Genomic DNA, 18,772 nt, shown 5'->3' on the forward strand with positions numbered 1-18,772 from the left:
ACCTCTAATATAATATAATGTGGATAATTTAGATTTAATTTGGAATCAAAATAAATGCATTTAGAATATAATTCAATCACTCCAAAATAAGAAGAAATGTCATTATTTTTAGGGAAAATTACAACAATGTCCTACACAAAAAAATTAATTATTACAAGGTTCATTGACAATTAAATTAAACTGCATTGATAATTGATTGTGTTGTCAATATAGTTTAATTTAATTGTTAATGAACCTTACAGTAATTAATTTTTGTGTGTGAAATTTCAATATAATTTTTATTTATTATACAAAAAATGCATATTCTTTTACTTATATAACATGCAATAACTTATAAAATTTATATTGATCTACAAGCTAATTATTCAATACAGTATCATTACTGATTACACCCAATAGTCTCACAGCATCTCACGGGTTGCTCGCTAGTTTTTTAAAAACAGAGAATTGCCCCTCTAACCTGCCGTGCAGCAACCGACACTCAGTCCCAAGCTAGAAGCCAAGATTTCAGACAATGCCGACCTTCTGCGGGATCTAAGGGAGAAAAGTGGGAGACAGCCGGCATGTGTGAGAGAGAATCTTTTTGGCCCAATTCAAATCTCAAGATAATAGTTTATAGTTTTGTCTGCAAGCATCCCATCCCATCCAATCCTTTTTTCTTGATATTGTATGCACAGTTCTCTCGTTCTATACTTCCCCTTCAGCACCTCAATGGCTATTCTGCAGAGAGTTTAGTTTGAGCCATTTTCTTTTTCTGACTTCTCTTCACTCTCATAGCGGTTTCTTCTTTATCGAGACCAACTCTGCTTCATCCACTGTAATTTTTTGTAATCCTTCTTGCTCTCCCTCTGGTTTAGTGACTAACCTGTAAAAAAAAAAAACAAAAAAAAAAAGGATGGGAGGTGCACAGTATCAGTTATGCCGAAGAGGAAAAGGAAAAATGGGAGGATCATTATTATTTCTGCTAAAATCGATGGCCAGGATGCAGCAACATGGAAAGGCGAGATCTGATGCATTTATCAAGAGACGACTCAGATCGCAAGAAGCACTGATGAAAATGGAGGCCCTGCATAGACCGGCCGTTTCATCGCGTCCTGGAGCCGTAGTTGCTAAAAGCAGTAAAATAATTTTTTCCCTAGTATTCTTGCCTTACTGATTTACCTGTGTTTGCAACTTTGCATAGAGTGGAAAATTCAAGAGGAAGAAATATTTTCACCCTAATTTCACTCTAATTTTCCCTTATATTAATGCTTGGCAGGATAGAAAAGTCCCTTGAAAAGTGATTTTTTTTTTTTCAGTTTGTCAATCGAAAGAAAACTAAGAGAAAGAAAAAAGTAAAAAAAAATAATAAATAGGAATCATATACTCTTACTTTCAATATTTCTCTCTAATTATAGGAAGATTTTAGAGAAAAAAAATATATTTTTAAATTTACTCACTGATATTTTTCGTTGGGGCCTCTTCTTCCCTCAATTTTCATTGACATTTCCTCTCCTATAGAAGTTGCACAGTTAGGCTGCAGGGATGAATTTAGAAATTGTTTTATGGGAAGTTATGACTGAAATTTTATTTAAAAGTAAAGTAAGTAAAGGTGATTTTGGCATTTTTCTATAAAAATTAAAGTGACCATTTTCAAAGGAAATTTTGAAACGTGGGGGGCCCTGGAATTCGTCACTGGCCGCAGCAACACCAAACCAATCTACCTCTTATCAAAATACATTGAACTGATGATCTACTCCCTAACTGGGATTTGTCTCACTCCAAAAATTATGTATTTTTCATTTCTCTTTCTTTCTTAACTATCGGTTTTAGATTTTGAAACTAATTGAAAGAATATTATATATAGAATTTCAAAACCACGCCACTTGAAATTTTTGATTTAATCGAAAGCCATGCCTCTCACTGAGACGGTTTTGTATGTGACAAAAATTTTATATATATATATATATAATATGTTAAAATATTAAATTTCATTATATATAAACATTTTTATAAATAATAAAGTTATTAAGGTTATTATTGTTATATAAAATTAACAGCTTTTTTTTTTTCTTACTAAGTCAAGTATAATGAGAAAAAATTACATTCCTTTATTTTTATTTTTTATTCATTTTTTCTCCTCTCATTTTCTTTCATCTTTTTTCCCCTTGTCAGCCAAGCACATTCTGGGTGAAAATTAGAGAAACAATGATGGGGAAAATATGTTTTCCATCTATTTTTTTATTTTTCTTTCTTCCTGTTTTATTATGCAAGTTTAGAGCATGTTCGGCTAATGAGAAAAGCGGAAAGGAGAAAGGAAAAAAGAAACAAGGAGATGTGACGGCCTTGAGGGGAAGCGAATTAATGATTCTCGTTATTGATTGTAAAAGAGTTTTTTTTTTTTCTTTAAAATATAATATTAATATTTTCTCTTTTTTAAAAATATAAGGTATTTTTAACTTAATTTATTTTTAATAAGTAGTTACCTACTTTTAAACTAATCCTATATTTTAATATTTATTTTTATTAAACATTTGATAATAAATATAAACTTATTCATTAATTGAAGCGCTTTTGACAAAAAAAACAATGATTATACCTTAAAAAATTAAAAATATCTTACATTTTTAAATATCTAACTCTTTAAAAAATGTCTTATATTTTTAAATGTAGAGAGTATTTATTTTTTAATAATAAGTTGATAATTTTTTTTTTATTAAATTTAAGTTTATATTTATTTTTTTATTTTGATATATGTTTAAAAAATAGTTATATTATGATTTATTAATTATTAATTTTTTATTTTAAGGATAAGAAATTTTATACATTTTCTTAAGAATAAATACATTAATATTATATTTTATCAGTTTGTCTAATGAAAAAAATATTAAAACTTAAAACATTGAAAAAGTATATATTAATTTTTATAAGATTATAAAATTTATTTTATTATAAGAGAGAGAAGAATATAATGTATAAGTTTTTTAATATATTTAGAATTAGAATTTTTAAAAGAATAAGTGTGTAATTCATTTAATATTAGTTATTTTCTCTTTTCTCTTTTCTCAAAAAAATCTCAAATAATGAGGTGTTCTTCTCATTTCTTTTTTAATTTTTTAAATACTAACTAAATAAGAGAAGAGAAACGAGTAGCAATTCCCTCACCTCACATTTCCATCCTTCTAGAAACTTCCAATCAAACTCTCCTGACCTTTCCTTCTCTCCAAAATTGACATAAGGGATGGAGGAAAAGGATTTTAATGATAAGTGTTTGGTTTCAGATAGGAGGAAGGAAGAAATAATAATAAATTAATTATTATATTTTTTATTACATTAGAATTTTTTACTATTTCTTATTTTAATTTTTAGGATAAATTTTACATATTATTTATTATTTTTTTATTGTTATATTTTTGAACAAAATATTCAGTTAATTTTATATTTTTGAAAACAAGAGCACAGGTTGAGATAAAAAAAAGAGAGAACTGCTTAATTATAATATTTTTTAGTTAAAATAAAAGGCATTTTAGGTATTTACGTAATTAAATAAGAACATTTTTTTGGGTCTAATTGAAATTGTCCGCAATCCTTTTCTTCAACAAAATAATAATAAAAAAAGCCCTTCTAAAGCCCTGCTTTTGTGTTTCAGTGTCTAGCCGTTTGGCTTAGGTATATTTTAGGGTATTTAAATAGAATTGATAAAAAGGCTTGAAACTTTTAATATTTTAAATTATCTCACGTATCCGCATTGATATATATTAATATTTTTTTATACATATTTATAAAGTATTGAAATATTTTTTAATTTAAAAAAATTAGTTTTCAACACATATTGTGCACTCCAAGATTACAAGTTCACATTTCTTTTGACTCCATTAAAAATAGATTGACATTATATTTCAAATCTTGGTGGGTGATACATGATTCTTCAATAAAAGGACTTGAAATATTTGCTCATTCATTCATTCAATGAAGAGAAACAAGTTGAATCTTAAAAAAGCAAACTACTTAGTTTATATCTATATTAATTTGCGATTCTTGGCTAGAGAAAGTGAAAAATATAAATAAGGCAAGTTTAAATTGTGGGACATTAATGGAGATAAATGAGATGACTTTGATGATAATGAAATTTTAAGAGTGACAAACTTATCTTTTAATGAACTAGATATAAAACCTATCCTTTTACAAGTAATGATTAAGGGGAGAAGGTATTGATACTATATCTATTAGTAGGGATTAAGTGGTAGGCAATTAAGTATAAATTGAATAAAAATATAATTAATGATTATTTTTTTCTTGATATTACTGTAAATAATTATTACTATATATATATATATATGCTAGTTTGGATATTTTCTAAATTAAAATTATATTTTTAATATTTTTATAATTTTTTATAAATATATATGTATGTATTAAAAATGTATTGTATTTTATATTTTTTAAAATAAAAATATCAATGTATCATATATGTATCGTATTCCATGCTCATATCACTTTCCATGTATCATAGCTTGAAGCCACTGTTCTATGAAGTTTAATGCTCTATTTAGATGAGAAAAAATATGAATGGAAAGAAAATATAAAAAATAATTTTTTTATTTAGATAGAGCATAAAAAAATGAAAAGAAAATAAGATGTGATATTTAGTGTATTTTTCTATCAATTTTTTTTTTTAAAAGTGAAGAGTTTTGAGATTAAATTTTTCTCCCGCATCTAACTTCGTTCCGCCCTCTTATTTGATTTTGCGCCGCTCCTCTATTTTCGTTTTCGAGCGTGGTAGTGCTTAGGAGAGTACCTCATTCGACTGACCTGGGTTTCATCTTCTTTCCGGCGTGCTCTCGCTGCAATTCCTCGACTCATCAAGGTTAGTTCTTCCTCTTCTTCAACATCGTCTTCATCCCTGTCAGGTCCGACACATTCTTGTATCTGCAATATATTTCCTGCCATCATTTCATTCTTGTTTCTTCAACATTCAGAGCATCTATTCTGGCCATTTTTGTGAAATTTTGATTTGGTGAATGAGGGAACAAAAAGCAAGATATAAAATCTGCATATTTATCAGTTTGGGTTGCGCGAAGTAATTTTTTTAATTCCAGTTTTGATCATTCAGCAATCTTTACAAGGAGGAAATGCTAATTTTTTTGCTTCTCAATTTAGTCCTTCTGTCTATTAAACTTAGAATTTATGATTTATCATCACAGCCTCAATGTAAAAGGTGTGCTGTACTTCAGTAGGATTATAGCTATCCAAGCAATGCACTTTAGTATGGTAGAGGATTTTGTTCATACAGAAACTACCCATCCTATTTGCTAAATGATCAATTAGACGATGGATGGTTCCAGTTTCAATATCTATCCAGAAGAAAAAAAGTATCTTGATTTGGTCCCTACTTCCTTGAAGAAATCTGTTTCTCTAATAACTTTGTTGTTTGCTATAATTTTTGGTTATATGTAAGTCGAGAGGAATCCTCAAATTTCTTTATTCAGAATTAACCACCAACTTTATTACAGGATAGAATTGTAATATTGTTTTCATTTTGGTGTTTAGCTCATGTTTTGTTTGATCTTTTTTTGATAATATGGAAGTAATAATGAACGATTTTGCTGGACTGATTTCATGATGTTGGATTGTGTGTTGTTTTGTTCTTCATACCTGATCAATATAGCTCATTTCATGATGTTGGCTTTCTAAATTCATATCATGATTCCTATTTCGTTAATCATTTAATCAAATATAAGGTGTTCTTTTATATTAGAACTATTTTATAATTGCATTTGCAAAATTGTGATTTTTTGCTGCATCCTAGATGAGACATGCTCTAGGCTTGCGCTGTGGAGCTTAGGAAATATCTACCTTTGGGTTTTGCCTTAGAGATTTGACATGGAAGTAGTAAGCGTTCAGTGAGGTTAATTGCAAAAAAGGTTGATACTAACCAATTCATTTGCATTTGCAAGATTATTCTTTGTTTTACTCCATGCTCTGAACCTGCAGTTCATAGGTTAGAAAATGTCTACCATCGGGTTTTGCTGCTGAGATGTGTGAAGATAGTAGAATTAAGTTAGATTTAATGCAAGAAAAAGTTGATAATGACATAAATATATTTTTGGATATGACCATAACTTCTATAACTTTTGCCATGATCTATAGGAAGGATCCCATCACATGAAACAGTATATGTTAATTGGATTATGTTAATTTTAATATAATTTTTGCTTTCAATTTATTTTTACAAGTATAATTACATGAAATATAATATATTTTGATATAAGAACATTATAATTATTATAATATTTGTTCATTTTTTTTTTTTTTATTTTTTTCTTTCTACCTAGACTGGAAGAGTGATAATATTTTCTTTTTATTTTTTTTTGTTTTCTTTCATTTCATTTTCTTTCCCCTCAACTTTTCACTCCATCCAAATAGAGGTTAACAGTAGCTTCCTCGATCGCTTCACTCCTGTCACTCGCGCATCGTTTAGTGGAGCTCCAGCCATTGCCACCTACTCCACCGTCGTCCTCTCAGGTATTTTATTTGTTGCTTTTAGAAAAACAGTTTCACTGTTGTCAGAGCTGAGTTGGGATCCAATATTATGAATGTTGTATTTCTTTCTTTTCTTTTGGTAAAAAACGGCGCCATATGCTTATTAAACTATGACAAAAGCCCCCCTGAGGCCTCAGGCAATGATATCCTAAAGAGTCCCTGAACAACAACTCTTTACACTCATCTAGTGGATCACCGACCTGAAAAACCAAAAAAAAAAAAAAAAAAGAAAAGAAAAGAAAAGAAAAGAACGCGTGGCCTGAAAATCTTGAGGAAACTACAATTAGCCAACCAGTCAGCACAAGTATTTTCCTCCCTATACAAGTATGTAAAAAATGCATCCGCAAATCGGCAGTAAGTTTATGCTTAATGAGCCATTGAATATGATTCGCTGTCCCATTTCCTTCGTATAGATTTGACAAACACTCACGACCTTTTAAGTCCCCTTCCACCTCCAACTGTTGAATGCCCAGTTGCCTTGCCAACTTTAAACCCTAAAGAGCACTCCTACATTCGGCCATAACCTGCCATAAAAGACCGACACACAGCCCCATCAAAATTCAGTTTCTACTATCCTCTACTTGGCTTCAATCAAAGCACATCCACAATCTGTTTAGTCACCCATCGTTTCCTAACATGTTACGGCAATGCAAAACTTCGTCAACAAAATTCAGAATAAAAATGTGGCTCGAAAGGCATTACAAAATCCGCCTCAATCATAGTACTCTTCCTCCAAAACCACAATTTCCAGCAACAAACAGCAAAAATCAGGTTCCAATTATTTCGTGAGATAGAAAGTTTAGGGACAAACTAACACACTTGTTGCGATTGAAAGAATGCAACATCAACCTCTAGCCTTCCCGAAGCACACCACACCCATTCAGCCACCCACAATCTCTAAGTACATGCAATGTGTCTTCCACAGCTCCATTGCATGTGAAAAATAGCCATATGAGATGTAACCGACTGAACAGGTGTTAATCCTTTGCCACTCACTTAGTTTCTTCTGAATTTTATCAATCAAAAACTGGTATCTTCCCCTTGCATTCCTACCATGTGTAATGTAAGCTCCCCAAGTATCTCCCCAATTTCTATTTTCAACTAAAGCTACAAAAATACATAAACTCTTCTGCTGATCCCAATTAACATTCTTAGAAAAGAAAGCCATTGTTTCTTATTCACCCTCAGACCTGAAACCCCCCCCCCCCCCAAAAAACATCAAGACAATCCGTTACACCGCTTAATATATCCATATATGCTAAATGTTGTATTTTTAATTTGAGGCACTACTTTGTCGATTACCTTGAAGGTGACAGCAAGTCTGGATCTTTGGGATCGGGACAGATCCAGGGGGCTTTGATGGGTGGTTGGCTGGCCCCCCCCCCTTCAATCATCCTTAGGAAAAATTATAATTTTTACTTGTAAAAAATTTTAAAATCAATTTTGGCCCTCATTCATTAGCTTCTGAATTTGTCCCTGGTCTAGGTTCTCAAGGACAGGGACTGATCCAAAGGGGGCATGGAGGGTTGCTTGCCCCCCAAACTTCAATCATCCCTTGGGAAAAGTTGGAACATTTTTTGTAAAAAAATTTTAAGTAGAGTATGGCCCCCACTTCACATTTTATTTTCAATTTAGCCCCCATTTATTAGCTCCTGAATCTATCCCTGGTCTAGGACAGGGACAGATCCAAGTGGGGACAAGGAGGGGTTCTTGCCCCTCACACTTCAAATCTTCAATCATATGATAGAGCTGGTAGTTCCCAAATTATTTGGACATGATTTAGGGAAGGCTAACACCAGTGGTCAAGAGATTTATCCCAAGGTTAATAACTGTAAGATTAAAATGGTGAAAGACAAATCAGGTTAGCTATAGCTAGAGGTATTGGTAAGTGTTATGGGGGTAATGACTACTTTTTGGCTATCTAAATCTTTCCTTTCATCCAAAGAGGGGTGATCTTTTGAAAATTGAGAGTGATGAGAAGAGTTCCTCTCAAATGATAGATTGGGGTGGAGGAAGATCATTTTTCTCCATCATTTTCTCTTTCTGTTCTAGTGTGTGTTAGTGAGAGGTTTATGCTCTAGGTTTCTGTTGAATTTTATGCTGATCCTTGAACTCTGTACCTGTGTTTGATTTAGTTTAGTGTATGGGTCTATGAGGGAGATGGGTTTGGGTTGAATCATTATTTCCCTTGTAATCCAACTTTATTATTCAATAATGCACTTATCACTTCCACATTACTAGTCTATTTCTGATTTTTGTTTGATATAAGCTTATTAGAGTAGAGGGTTCTATCATCATCCTTGGAAAAATATTGGAATTTTTTGCTGTAAAAATATTTTTAAATTGATTTTGGCCCTCCCACTTCGTTTTTTATTTTCAACTTGAACACATTTATTAGCTCCTGGATCTGCCTGTGTCTGGAATAATACATGCCATAATAATGAGTGATTTTCTGTTTAGCTCATGTCTAGTTTCACCATTTGTCTAATTCTACTCAAGTCTATTTGTTGGGTTTTGCAATTTTGCAGTGGTTTTGCGTTTACTATCAGTCCAGTCAAGACTGTAATCCACTCGCAAAAGGCATATAGCTCAGGGGAAACCATTGGCATGGCAACAATCAGCGGTCTAATCAGGTATGTTCATTCTTACTTTTAGAGTTTGCACATAACAGATAACAGTAGTACAGTTTTAGAAATCTACTAATCGAGAGCTTTTTACCAACAATAAAATATTCAATTTCTTCATCCTGCTCCCAGCATATCAACATACAGTATGAGATTTATGAATAGGAGTAAGAGGCAAAGAGGTTGGAGTCAAATATGGATATCATTGTTTATAGATGAAGTTTTACTTATGTTCAGGTGAATATTATTGTCTAAAATAAGGCAGATTGCATCCTTAATTATTTGAATATATCTCTCTATGCACTGCTTTCTTTTACTTCAGGGATCTGGTCTTAAGCTTTTGACAATTTGTGTCCTTTAACCTTTTACTTTGCACAAGGTTGGTTGCTTACATTACCTTATTTGTTTTTTGTTTTTTTGGAGAATTGATCATAAGGACTCTGGAAAGGGAACCAAATTAATTCCCTACCAGTAGTTTTATTATTATTATTCACTACCCTTAATGCTAAGGTGAATCTATTTGAACGCTGGTTTCATATTTTTAACTATTTGAAGGTGAATCGCCCTCTAGATAAAGAGTATACTACATTCGCTTCTGCAAGTTTGGTGAGATTATATCTGCTAACACTTAGTTTGAAAATTTCATTTGAACTTGTAATCATTTTATATATATTGCAAACCGTTGTTGTTAGATCAAGTAAATATATTAGGAAGATTAGATTATGCATTGAAATACAATTTGTTTAAACATTTTTTGAAGAAATACTTAATATCCTTACTGTGTAAACATGGGATAAGAAATAAGATACATATGCATCAGTTGTTTTCTTCTAAGATACACTTTTTTTTTCTTAATTGAGAATAAAACATTCCTTGCATAGGGGACATTCTGTGAGATCGACGGTGACACCGGAGGATTCGAATGTGAATCAACAAGGTAATTATTCTGTTATTTCCCAATATAATAATAATTATAAGTAATAATTATCACTGTGTTTGATGTTATGTTTAGTGCTACACCTTTGATATATGGTTTTTCGATCCTAAAATAAGATGGCAATGCCATTTTAGGCGATTGCCATAGGCCCACCTAAATGTAGCATAATCAGATTGACAATTTTTGAATTCCATTGAGAATAAATATTTGCATGTAGATCAGTAGATGTCACTACAGAATCATCTAAGGAGCATTTATTGCAAGGAAAAAATATTGTGAAAAAAAATTGACTATTGAGATAGAGCTAGAATTGATCTAGAAAAATTTATTTGGAAAGCCCAAGTTTTGCCAAAAAAGCATTAATTAGTAGAAAAAACATTTTGGTGAAGATGTTAGTAATGAGGTTATACATTTAGCTGAAGATTCATTTCGAATTGAATAAAAGAAAGTATTTATGGTTAACTTGTGGATGCAGGCATTGATCAATCAGAAGTTGAATTCATTGATCGTCCACTGGGCCTCGGTGAGCGAGCTGCCAAAGAAGGGGATAAGGTTGTATTCTTTCTTGGAAAAACTGGCATGGTCCATGGTCCCTTGCAGGCTTTATCTCAAAATTTGGGACTAATGCCCAAATATTTAAGCCTTTTGGTCCTTGTGGCCAATTTTTCCGCCTTTCTTTTTCTCCTTTTCTCGGTTGCTTCATTGTCATCCTTCTAGTTTGTTACTCATGATCTCTACGGATTTAAAGTAATATGTGGTTCTTCTAATGTTATTTTTGTTCAATTTTCAATTGAATGTAATGTATAATATTGTTCAATTATAGGTCAGAATCAAGTTTCAACAGTTAAGTAATACTGGCAAAGTTGAAGTTGAAAAGGGCCCTCTGGAACTGATTTTGGGAGAAAACAAATGCGGCCAGGGTATGAATTTTGCTGCTGTTATTACTGCTGCATCTATCATAGACCAAGTTTCTTCGATAACTGGTTGACTGTTATAAACTTTATGTGTTTTATTAAAAAAATGAAAAATATAACAATAAAAATAAGGAAAATGACAAAAAATACACCTTAAACATGCAAATGATAAATAAGTACCACTGAATGTGATAATTATTGTGTAGTCCCCAGAGACTTGATTGACATTTTGGTTTTTTGCCAAATGACATTTGCCCCGAATTTAAAATTTGTTGAGAGGCATTTGTCATTTGCTATTCAGCTGTACTCTCACTTTTCCATACAAAGTAGTCATTTTCCAATCTTAACTAGTAATTGATTTTTAGTAGATGCAGTTGACTGGTAGACAAAAATGAAAGAAAATTTTCTATTTTGTTTTAGTCAATAGTCCAAACAAAATAATCACTGATTTTTTTTTTTTAATTTGGACTTGATTGATAAACTAGAGTAATGGAGGAGGACATTAGAGTCGAAAAGTTTTCATCTGAGTAGGAGTAAGACAGAATATTTATATTGTAAATTTGGTAAGAAACTAGTCGACCGTAATTTGGAAGTGAAATTGAGAGATCAAATAATACCTCAAGTGGAAAAGTTTAGATATTTGAAAGTAAAATTGGGGATATTTTACATAGGATTTAAGTTGGGTGGTTTAATTGGAGAAAAACTAAGAGTTATTTGCGACCGTAAAGTGCTTAATAAACTTAAAGGAAAGTTTTATCGTACTGCTATTAGACCCGCTATGTTATATAGTAGTGAATGCTGGGCTCTAACGGGATAACAAGAACATAAAATTGGAGTAGCAGAGATGAAAATGTTATGATGGATGTGCGGACATACACGTAAAGATAAAATTCAAAATGAGCACGTACGCGAAAAAGTGAGGGTAGCACCAATTGAGGAAAAAATGGTAGAAAATTATTTGAAATAGTTTGGGCATATACAAATAAGACTGCGGGAGGCACCAGTGAGAAGAGTGGAACATATAACTTTAAGCCTTGTTAAGAGGGGTAGAGGAAGGCTTAAGAGAACACTCTTGGAAGTTGTGGAAAGCAATCTTTTAATTAATAATATTTCTAAAAGCTTGGTAAATGATAGAGGACAATGGCATCTTGCAATCTATGTAGCTGATCCCATCTAGTAGAATAAAGGCTTGTTCTTGTTGTTGTTGTTGTTGTTGAGTTGATTGATAAAAATTTTTGCAGAGGCACTTGTCACAGCTATAGTGACTTTTCCAAACAAATTAGTCATTTCCTAACTGTAACAAGTCATTGAATTTTAGTGCTTGGACTCGACTGATATGATAGAATTTCTAGAAAACACTTGTCATTAGCTACTCAAATGATGTTATTTCTCCAAACAAAGTAGTCATTTTTCAGTTGTAACTAGTAATTGATTTTTAGCATTTGCATTGGACTGATTAACAAACTTGGCAAAAAAGAACTTATCATTTTCTGTTGCTTTTTAGTCAATAACCCAAACAAACGTAGTCACTAATTTTTTTTAAAGTTGTTTTTTATTTTAAATTTTTAATTGAGGGCAAATATATCATTTCGTAAAAACTCTAATTATCAAACGCAGTACTTATTTGTCACTTTCATATTGTAGGGGTATTTTTTTTTGGTCATTCTCCCTAAAAAGTAGCGCTTTCAAATTTATTTTTAAGACAAACTCTTATATATAGAATCAATTTCATTGATTGTGGAGCTGATTATTCTCCTATTCTCAAGTAGGAATTGACCAAGGAATCATTGGAATGAAGTACGAAGGGAGCAGAGAACTCAAAATCCCCCCAGATCTTTGTCCCCCAAGCAAATGTCGAGTAAGTCTTTTATTTCAACAAAGTATTTCAAAATTCTAGAGCATCGAATTTTTCCTCAGTTAACTTTCCTAAGATTTCCCGTTCCCCTCCCGGTTAAAGAGCAAATTCTACATGTTGTTGGTAAAATAAATTATTTTATTTATGGGCCCTTAACAAAGAAATTTCTTTCTTTTTGAATTTCTTCATAAAAGCTTGATTGATGATAGAATAAAATGGCGTTGTGCAATCTATATAGCCAATCCTATCTAGTGAGATAAGGTTTATTGTTGTTGTTATAATTTAGGTTGCATGGATATTGATACGCGTAATGTCGATACTTTAATTTTTAAAAATATAAGATATGACAAGTTTTCGATATATGTATATGTATTTATAAAAAATATTAAAAATATACTTTTAATTTGAAAAATATTTAAATTAGCTTACATTTATAGTCCTTTATAATAATACCAAGTAAAATATAATTATTAGTTGTAGTTTTATTTTATTTATACCTCACTGCCTACCACCTAGTCCTTACTAATAGGTATAATATCAATATCTCTTATTTCTTGACCATCATAAGATTACATTTTCACATTTTTATAATTAATAAAAATGTAATATTTAATCTTTTGTTGCATCCAAAACTTATTTTTTAAGGAAAATCTAATTTTTGACTTTAAAAGAAAATTTAAAAATGATATTAGTAATAAAAAGTTTAATATTGCAAATTTTAATAAATTTATTCTTTTTTAAATTTTTGTTTTTCAAGTATCGATTAGCAATCTAGAAATATCCCATACGTATCAAAAATTAGACTTTTTAAAAATTAAAAAATATTACTTCAATACTTTATGGATACGCATTGAAGAAGTATCAGTATTAGATACGATATTGATATAGATATGTGAGGTAATTTAAAGTATCGGTGCTTGATACTTATAATTTGTGAGTCGTGACTTAAATTGTAGGATATTTTAACCTAATTAATCAAGGTTAAGAAAAGAAATTACAATTTATGTATATATATATATATATATATATCAAATAAGCTTGGTTTTTAATAGAGTACAATAGTATTGTGTAATTGATATAGTTGACCTCTTGTTGTAAGACAATGCTTCTTGTTGTAATATATCAAATAAGCAAGGGGAAAGAAGAAAAATGAGCAAATATTAAGGAAATATTTGTGCATGTATTCTAAAATTATAAATTATGAAATAAGTATCAACATTTTGGACGACTGGGGTAAAATGTTGATTTTTTTTTTGGCCTGAAGTGATAAAATTTTGATGGACATTACTTTTTTTTTTAACTATGTATTATTCTTTTGAATTTAAATATTTTTTAAATATTATGGATGATTATTTCTTTTCATTTTAAGCATATATTGTCTAAAATAAATTAATTGATTTATGACTAGTTTGATTATAGTGCAATTATTGAACCATGCAACCAATGTCTCTACTACCAGTTCAATTGTTAATCCATTTTTCTTAACATGAAAAGGACCATGTAAATTTGGAAAATGAAAAGCATGAGACCGACTAACAATTGTACCTTTTGTAGTTTACATTTAGTAGTTTCTTCTGACAACTAATAATTTTGGCGTGGGTGTAATTTAATAGCTTTTGAAGAAAAGTTTGGCCTGGGCTCCAAGGATAAAAAGAGATTTCGTGTGTACGTTCTGAAAGTGGAGTCGGAACTTCAGCCCTCATGACCATTGAGATATAGGCACTCTGTCTCATAATTGCTGGAATTCAATTGCGGCAATGCTGAATTTTGTTATGAGTCCGTGGTTTCTTTTGAATTTTTAATTGAATTTACTATTGATACTTTGTTTTAAATTAGCCCTTGTTTGAAGTTACTTTACACTTTATGTTGTTTTGTTTGTAATGACATTTGCATTTTATTCTATGTATTATGATTCTGTATCTTGGATTATATTTTCGTTATGTTCTTGAAATTGTCAAGAAATTTCAAGACTTGGATGAAACGTATGTTCATGTTAATATAGATATCATAGCCTTAGGCCCACATAAACATTGTATGTGCCACCATCAGATTGAGAATTTTGAATTTCTATTGAGAATAAATAGTTGGTATCATATATTGGTTGATGTTAATTATGTTAGTAAGATCCTATGATCCAAAAATATGCATGTAGATGTCACTACAGAGTCGTTTAAGGAGCATTATTGCAAAAAGATTTTGAAATTTTAAAATAAGAGAAAATATAACTTTTAATTTTTAAAATTTCTTCATTATTAATTTAGTTTTTGAATTTGGACTCAATAAAAAGCCAATTCTTATAGTTTATTGAGTTAAGAAATTATAATAGTTGAATTATTTTGAGTTAAAAAATTACAAGGACTTAGTTGTTTCGAGTGAATAAAACTACTAAAATTGAACTAGTTAAAGTTAAAGTCTAAAGATTAAATAGATAATTAAAAAAAAAGGTTATGACCTTTAGAATAATCATCCTTCTATATTAAAATTTTGAATACCAAAATATCATTTGCTCAATTAACAATGCTAGGAAGAGAGAAAAGAATAGTAGTAGTAACATCATTGCAATTAGAGTTGGTAATTTTGACATTAAATCGAGCTCAACTTGAATTGAATTTATTTGGGTTGGGCTTAAATATATAAAAAACCCATATAACTATACCAACTCTTACACCTCAAACTGTCATACTTATTTGGGTTAATCCAAATATTTAAATTGTTAGATTTTTTTATTTTCCTTTTTTTTTTAGAATAATTTCAATCTTTACCTTAAGAAATTAAGATGTTTCAAGCAACATAATATTACAACACACCATTTGTTACCTTTACTAATGTGAGACCAAGTATTGAAAGAGTAAAAGTGAAAATATATGGAGTAACATTTTTGTCTTTTTTCTTCCATGACATTTTAAAAAAAGATTCAAAACAAACCGTTATTAGAACATTAAAACTTCAATTAGAAGTATGAAGTGTGTGAACTAGGGGTTTGGGAAAAGGTTTCTAATAAAGGTCAATTTCATTTTGTTAATAAAAAAAAATTTGAGTATTTTGGCCAAGCCTATTTATGTTTTGGCTTGGCTCGAAGTTGTTTGATCTTATTCATGTGGCATACGAGTGCCTTTAAGATTTGTAGCCCTCACAAACCATGAAATTTCATTGTAAGTTTGCCATGACATGTAGTTTGCTTTAATATTTAATAAGCATACCATAGTTGAAAGTTTAGACTATCATGACAACCTTCCCATAAGAGTTGTTGTGTAGCATACAACATGTTATAAAATGCACGTGCATTAGGATTTGGTGCCTCTTTTATGTTGTGATTGTAGTTATCCTTGAAGCTTGGCCTTGTTGTGTAACATCTATAAAATTCATTTGAGGATTTAGGTGTTAGATCAGGCAACTACGTCTAAGAGGGAGCGAATTAGGTTTTTTATAAATTTTCGATTAAAACTAAATCTTTCACAAAAATTTGCTCAATTGAAGGTGCAACTTGAAGTTTATAAAAAGCAATGTAATAAATTTCAAATACTTTAGTTGCAAGAGGATTATAAAACACTTGATAAGAAATGTAAATCAAGTTTACAAAGATAGTGAATAACAAAATTGAAATCAGTAAACTTTTGAAATGCTAATATGAAAATCATTTGAGCAATCAAGTAAAGCAAAGATGATAGAAACAGATTTATTAATTGAACGTTCTAAAGAAGGATTAAATTAAAGTTGTAAGGCTGCCTTTACTAATTTATTACTTAGTCACAATGACTAGGGTAATCATGTGTTAACCCATAAGGATCACCAGCTTAGTAGAAACTCAATATGGTTTCAAAAGTATTAAAAATAATAGAAACAAGATTCTAAGCTTTCAATTTTTAAAACTATTGTAATATAACTTTCATAAGCCAACATTAGAGTAAACTATATATGGAAGCATGAGATACCAATTTATGTTCAAAGCATTTGCATTAAAGTAGAAAACAGAGCTTCAATACATATAGGAGGATGCACTGCAGTTTGTCTCCAATGTGTCATGGCTTCTCCTATCTTTGCCATGCATTGCAGTGCATTGCACATAATGACAACATTAATGCTTTCAATTTGATAGCATCTAAGGCAAACTTTCGATGTATCCCATTTCCTCATTTAACATCTCATTAATGTGATATAAGTATCTACAGAAAACTCTTTTAGAGTTTTTATCTAATGACACTGGTTCATTCACAAATAGTTTCTCAATTAAAAGTTAGACACCTATTTGTAAACTCACTCCTTTTCACAATTAAATCACAACTAGGTTGTCTAATTTCATTTCCAAGTGCTAAGGGCTCACAATTACCACTAGATCACACTTAATAGACTAAAAGGCATATGTGAAATATACCAAAAGAACACAATATTACAATACATCATATTTTCAACTCTCCACCCCTTGTTCTAAAAATAAAAGGTGGTCAATTTCATATAAATCATCATAAAACTCATCATAATTATGCATTTATATAATTGCCTTACTTGCATTAGTATTTTGGCCCTCTTTAGATATCACAATCATCACACATACAACCTAAGGTCCAAAATACATCATTCAAATCAACCAATAGTGCTAGTAAGTAAAAATTATGAAATCTTCTAGTTGGCAACTATCAGTTAGGAGTATTAAATCCTAAGCCTTGGCACTTTCTATAAAGTCACACATACTACCACACACTATATTAAACAATCACAAGACTCAAAACAATTGCTTTGAAAATTAGGGATCCCAACTTTAGGTTAGAAATGCACAAAGGAAACATTTAGGACAGCATAAGCACCTTACCCTTGAAATAAGAATCAAAACATTTATTTTTCTTCAAAATGAACCATGCACTGTGGCATGTACCACATGCACTGAGCATGTGGTATAGAGCTATGAGTTCTAGCTCTGTGTTATGTATCATAGTATACTACCATGCGCCGTGGCACACATATCAGACTGTTATCACAAAGCACAATTGATATGAAGTTTTGAATTGTGCCATTTTCACATTTGACGTTTGATAGGAGTGATTTAAACACCCATACAAAGCTCGTGGAACAAGCTAACTGATAAAGAAAGTGCAAACACAATCCAACGATCCAAACTCGATTTGAACACTCTGGGTGCAAAAAGGCACTTTTCTTTTGAAAATGAGCATATCAAGCATTTAAATCTCATTCCTTTCTCCATAAGACCATTTAGGGCCTTGAGCTAAGTTCAAAAGGACTAAATATACTTGATTAATACATCATATCACATACAATGCTTCATATACCTAATTTGATCTTTCAATGCAATCTTTCACCCAGTGGGCTTACATGAGATCTCCATAACAATATGAATAATCAAAAACACTATCACACATAAATAATTCCACTTGTTCCACTCACATGCACCTAACTTGCACATATAGGCTAAGCCTTGCCATATAGTCAGGGTTTAGAATTAACATCTAATTCACATACATGTACACAATATCACAAAAACACATATAATATATTAGTGAAACAAGTTAACTGATTTCAATTCTTAAATCTTACTCATTAACACACACCTCTAGCTTTACATAAGAACCTGCATTGTAGGCACCACAAGCAAGAGAAATATCACTTATCACATGTTATAAAGCAAGATTTCACAAGATACATATATACACATGCTTGTAATAGCATCTAAGCCACCCATCATATTTACACATACTTACATAAATAGAGAAGATGCATGAAAGATGTTTACATTTAGAACAATATATATATATATATATATATTACATCCTATTTGGCAACTTAAACACATTACACAAACATACATTTAGTTGCTTAAGAGTAGCATTACAATATGTATAAACACATCTACTCTTCTCGCGTTTCCTTTCTTAGCCTCTTCAGACTCTTAGCACTTGTAAGCATGAAG

At 30.7% G+C, this 18,772-nt stretch overlaps 1 protein-coding gene across 1 annotated transcript; it reads left to right on the forward strand.

Moving 5' to 3' along the window:
* Positions 1-4,705: 4,705 nt before the first annotated feature.
* LOC129289956 (FK506-binding protein 4-like) lies at positions 4,706-14,528 on the forward strand. The gene is made up of 8 exons (XM_054926695.1): positions 4,706-4,846; positions 6,406-6,504; positions 9,051-9,155; positions 10,028-10,083; positions 10,559-10,635; positions 10,907-11,003; positions 12,767-12,855; positions 14,466-14,528. Exons 3-8 carry the CDS (start codon positions 9,130-9,132, stop codon positions 14,526-14,528), a joined length of 408 nt encoding a protein of 135 aa, XP_054782670.1. The 5' UTR covers positions 4,706-4,846; positions 6,406-6,504; positions 9,051-9,129.
* Positions 14,529-18,772: the final 4,244 nt, after the last annotated feature.

This window comes from Prosopis cineraria, unplaced genomic scaffold (genome assembly GCF_029017545.1).
Source record: "Prosopis cineraria cultivar Desert tree isolate PC_DT_omini unplaced genomic scaffold, ASM2901754v1 PC13, whole genome shotgun sequence".
Lineage (NCBI taxonomy): Eukaryota > Viridiplantae > Streptophyta > Magnoliopsida > Fabales > Fabaceae > Prosopis > Prosopis cineraria.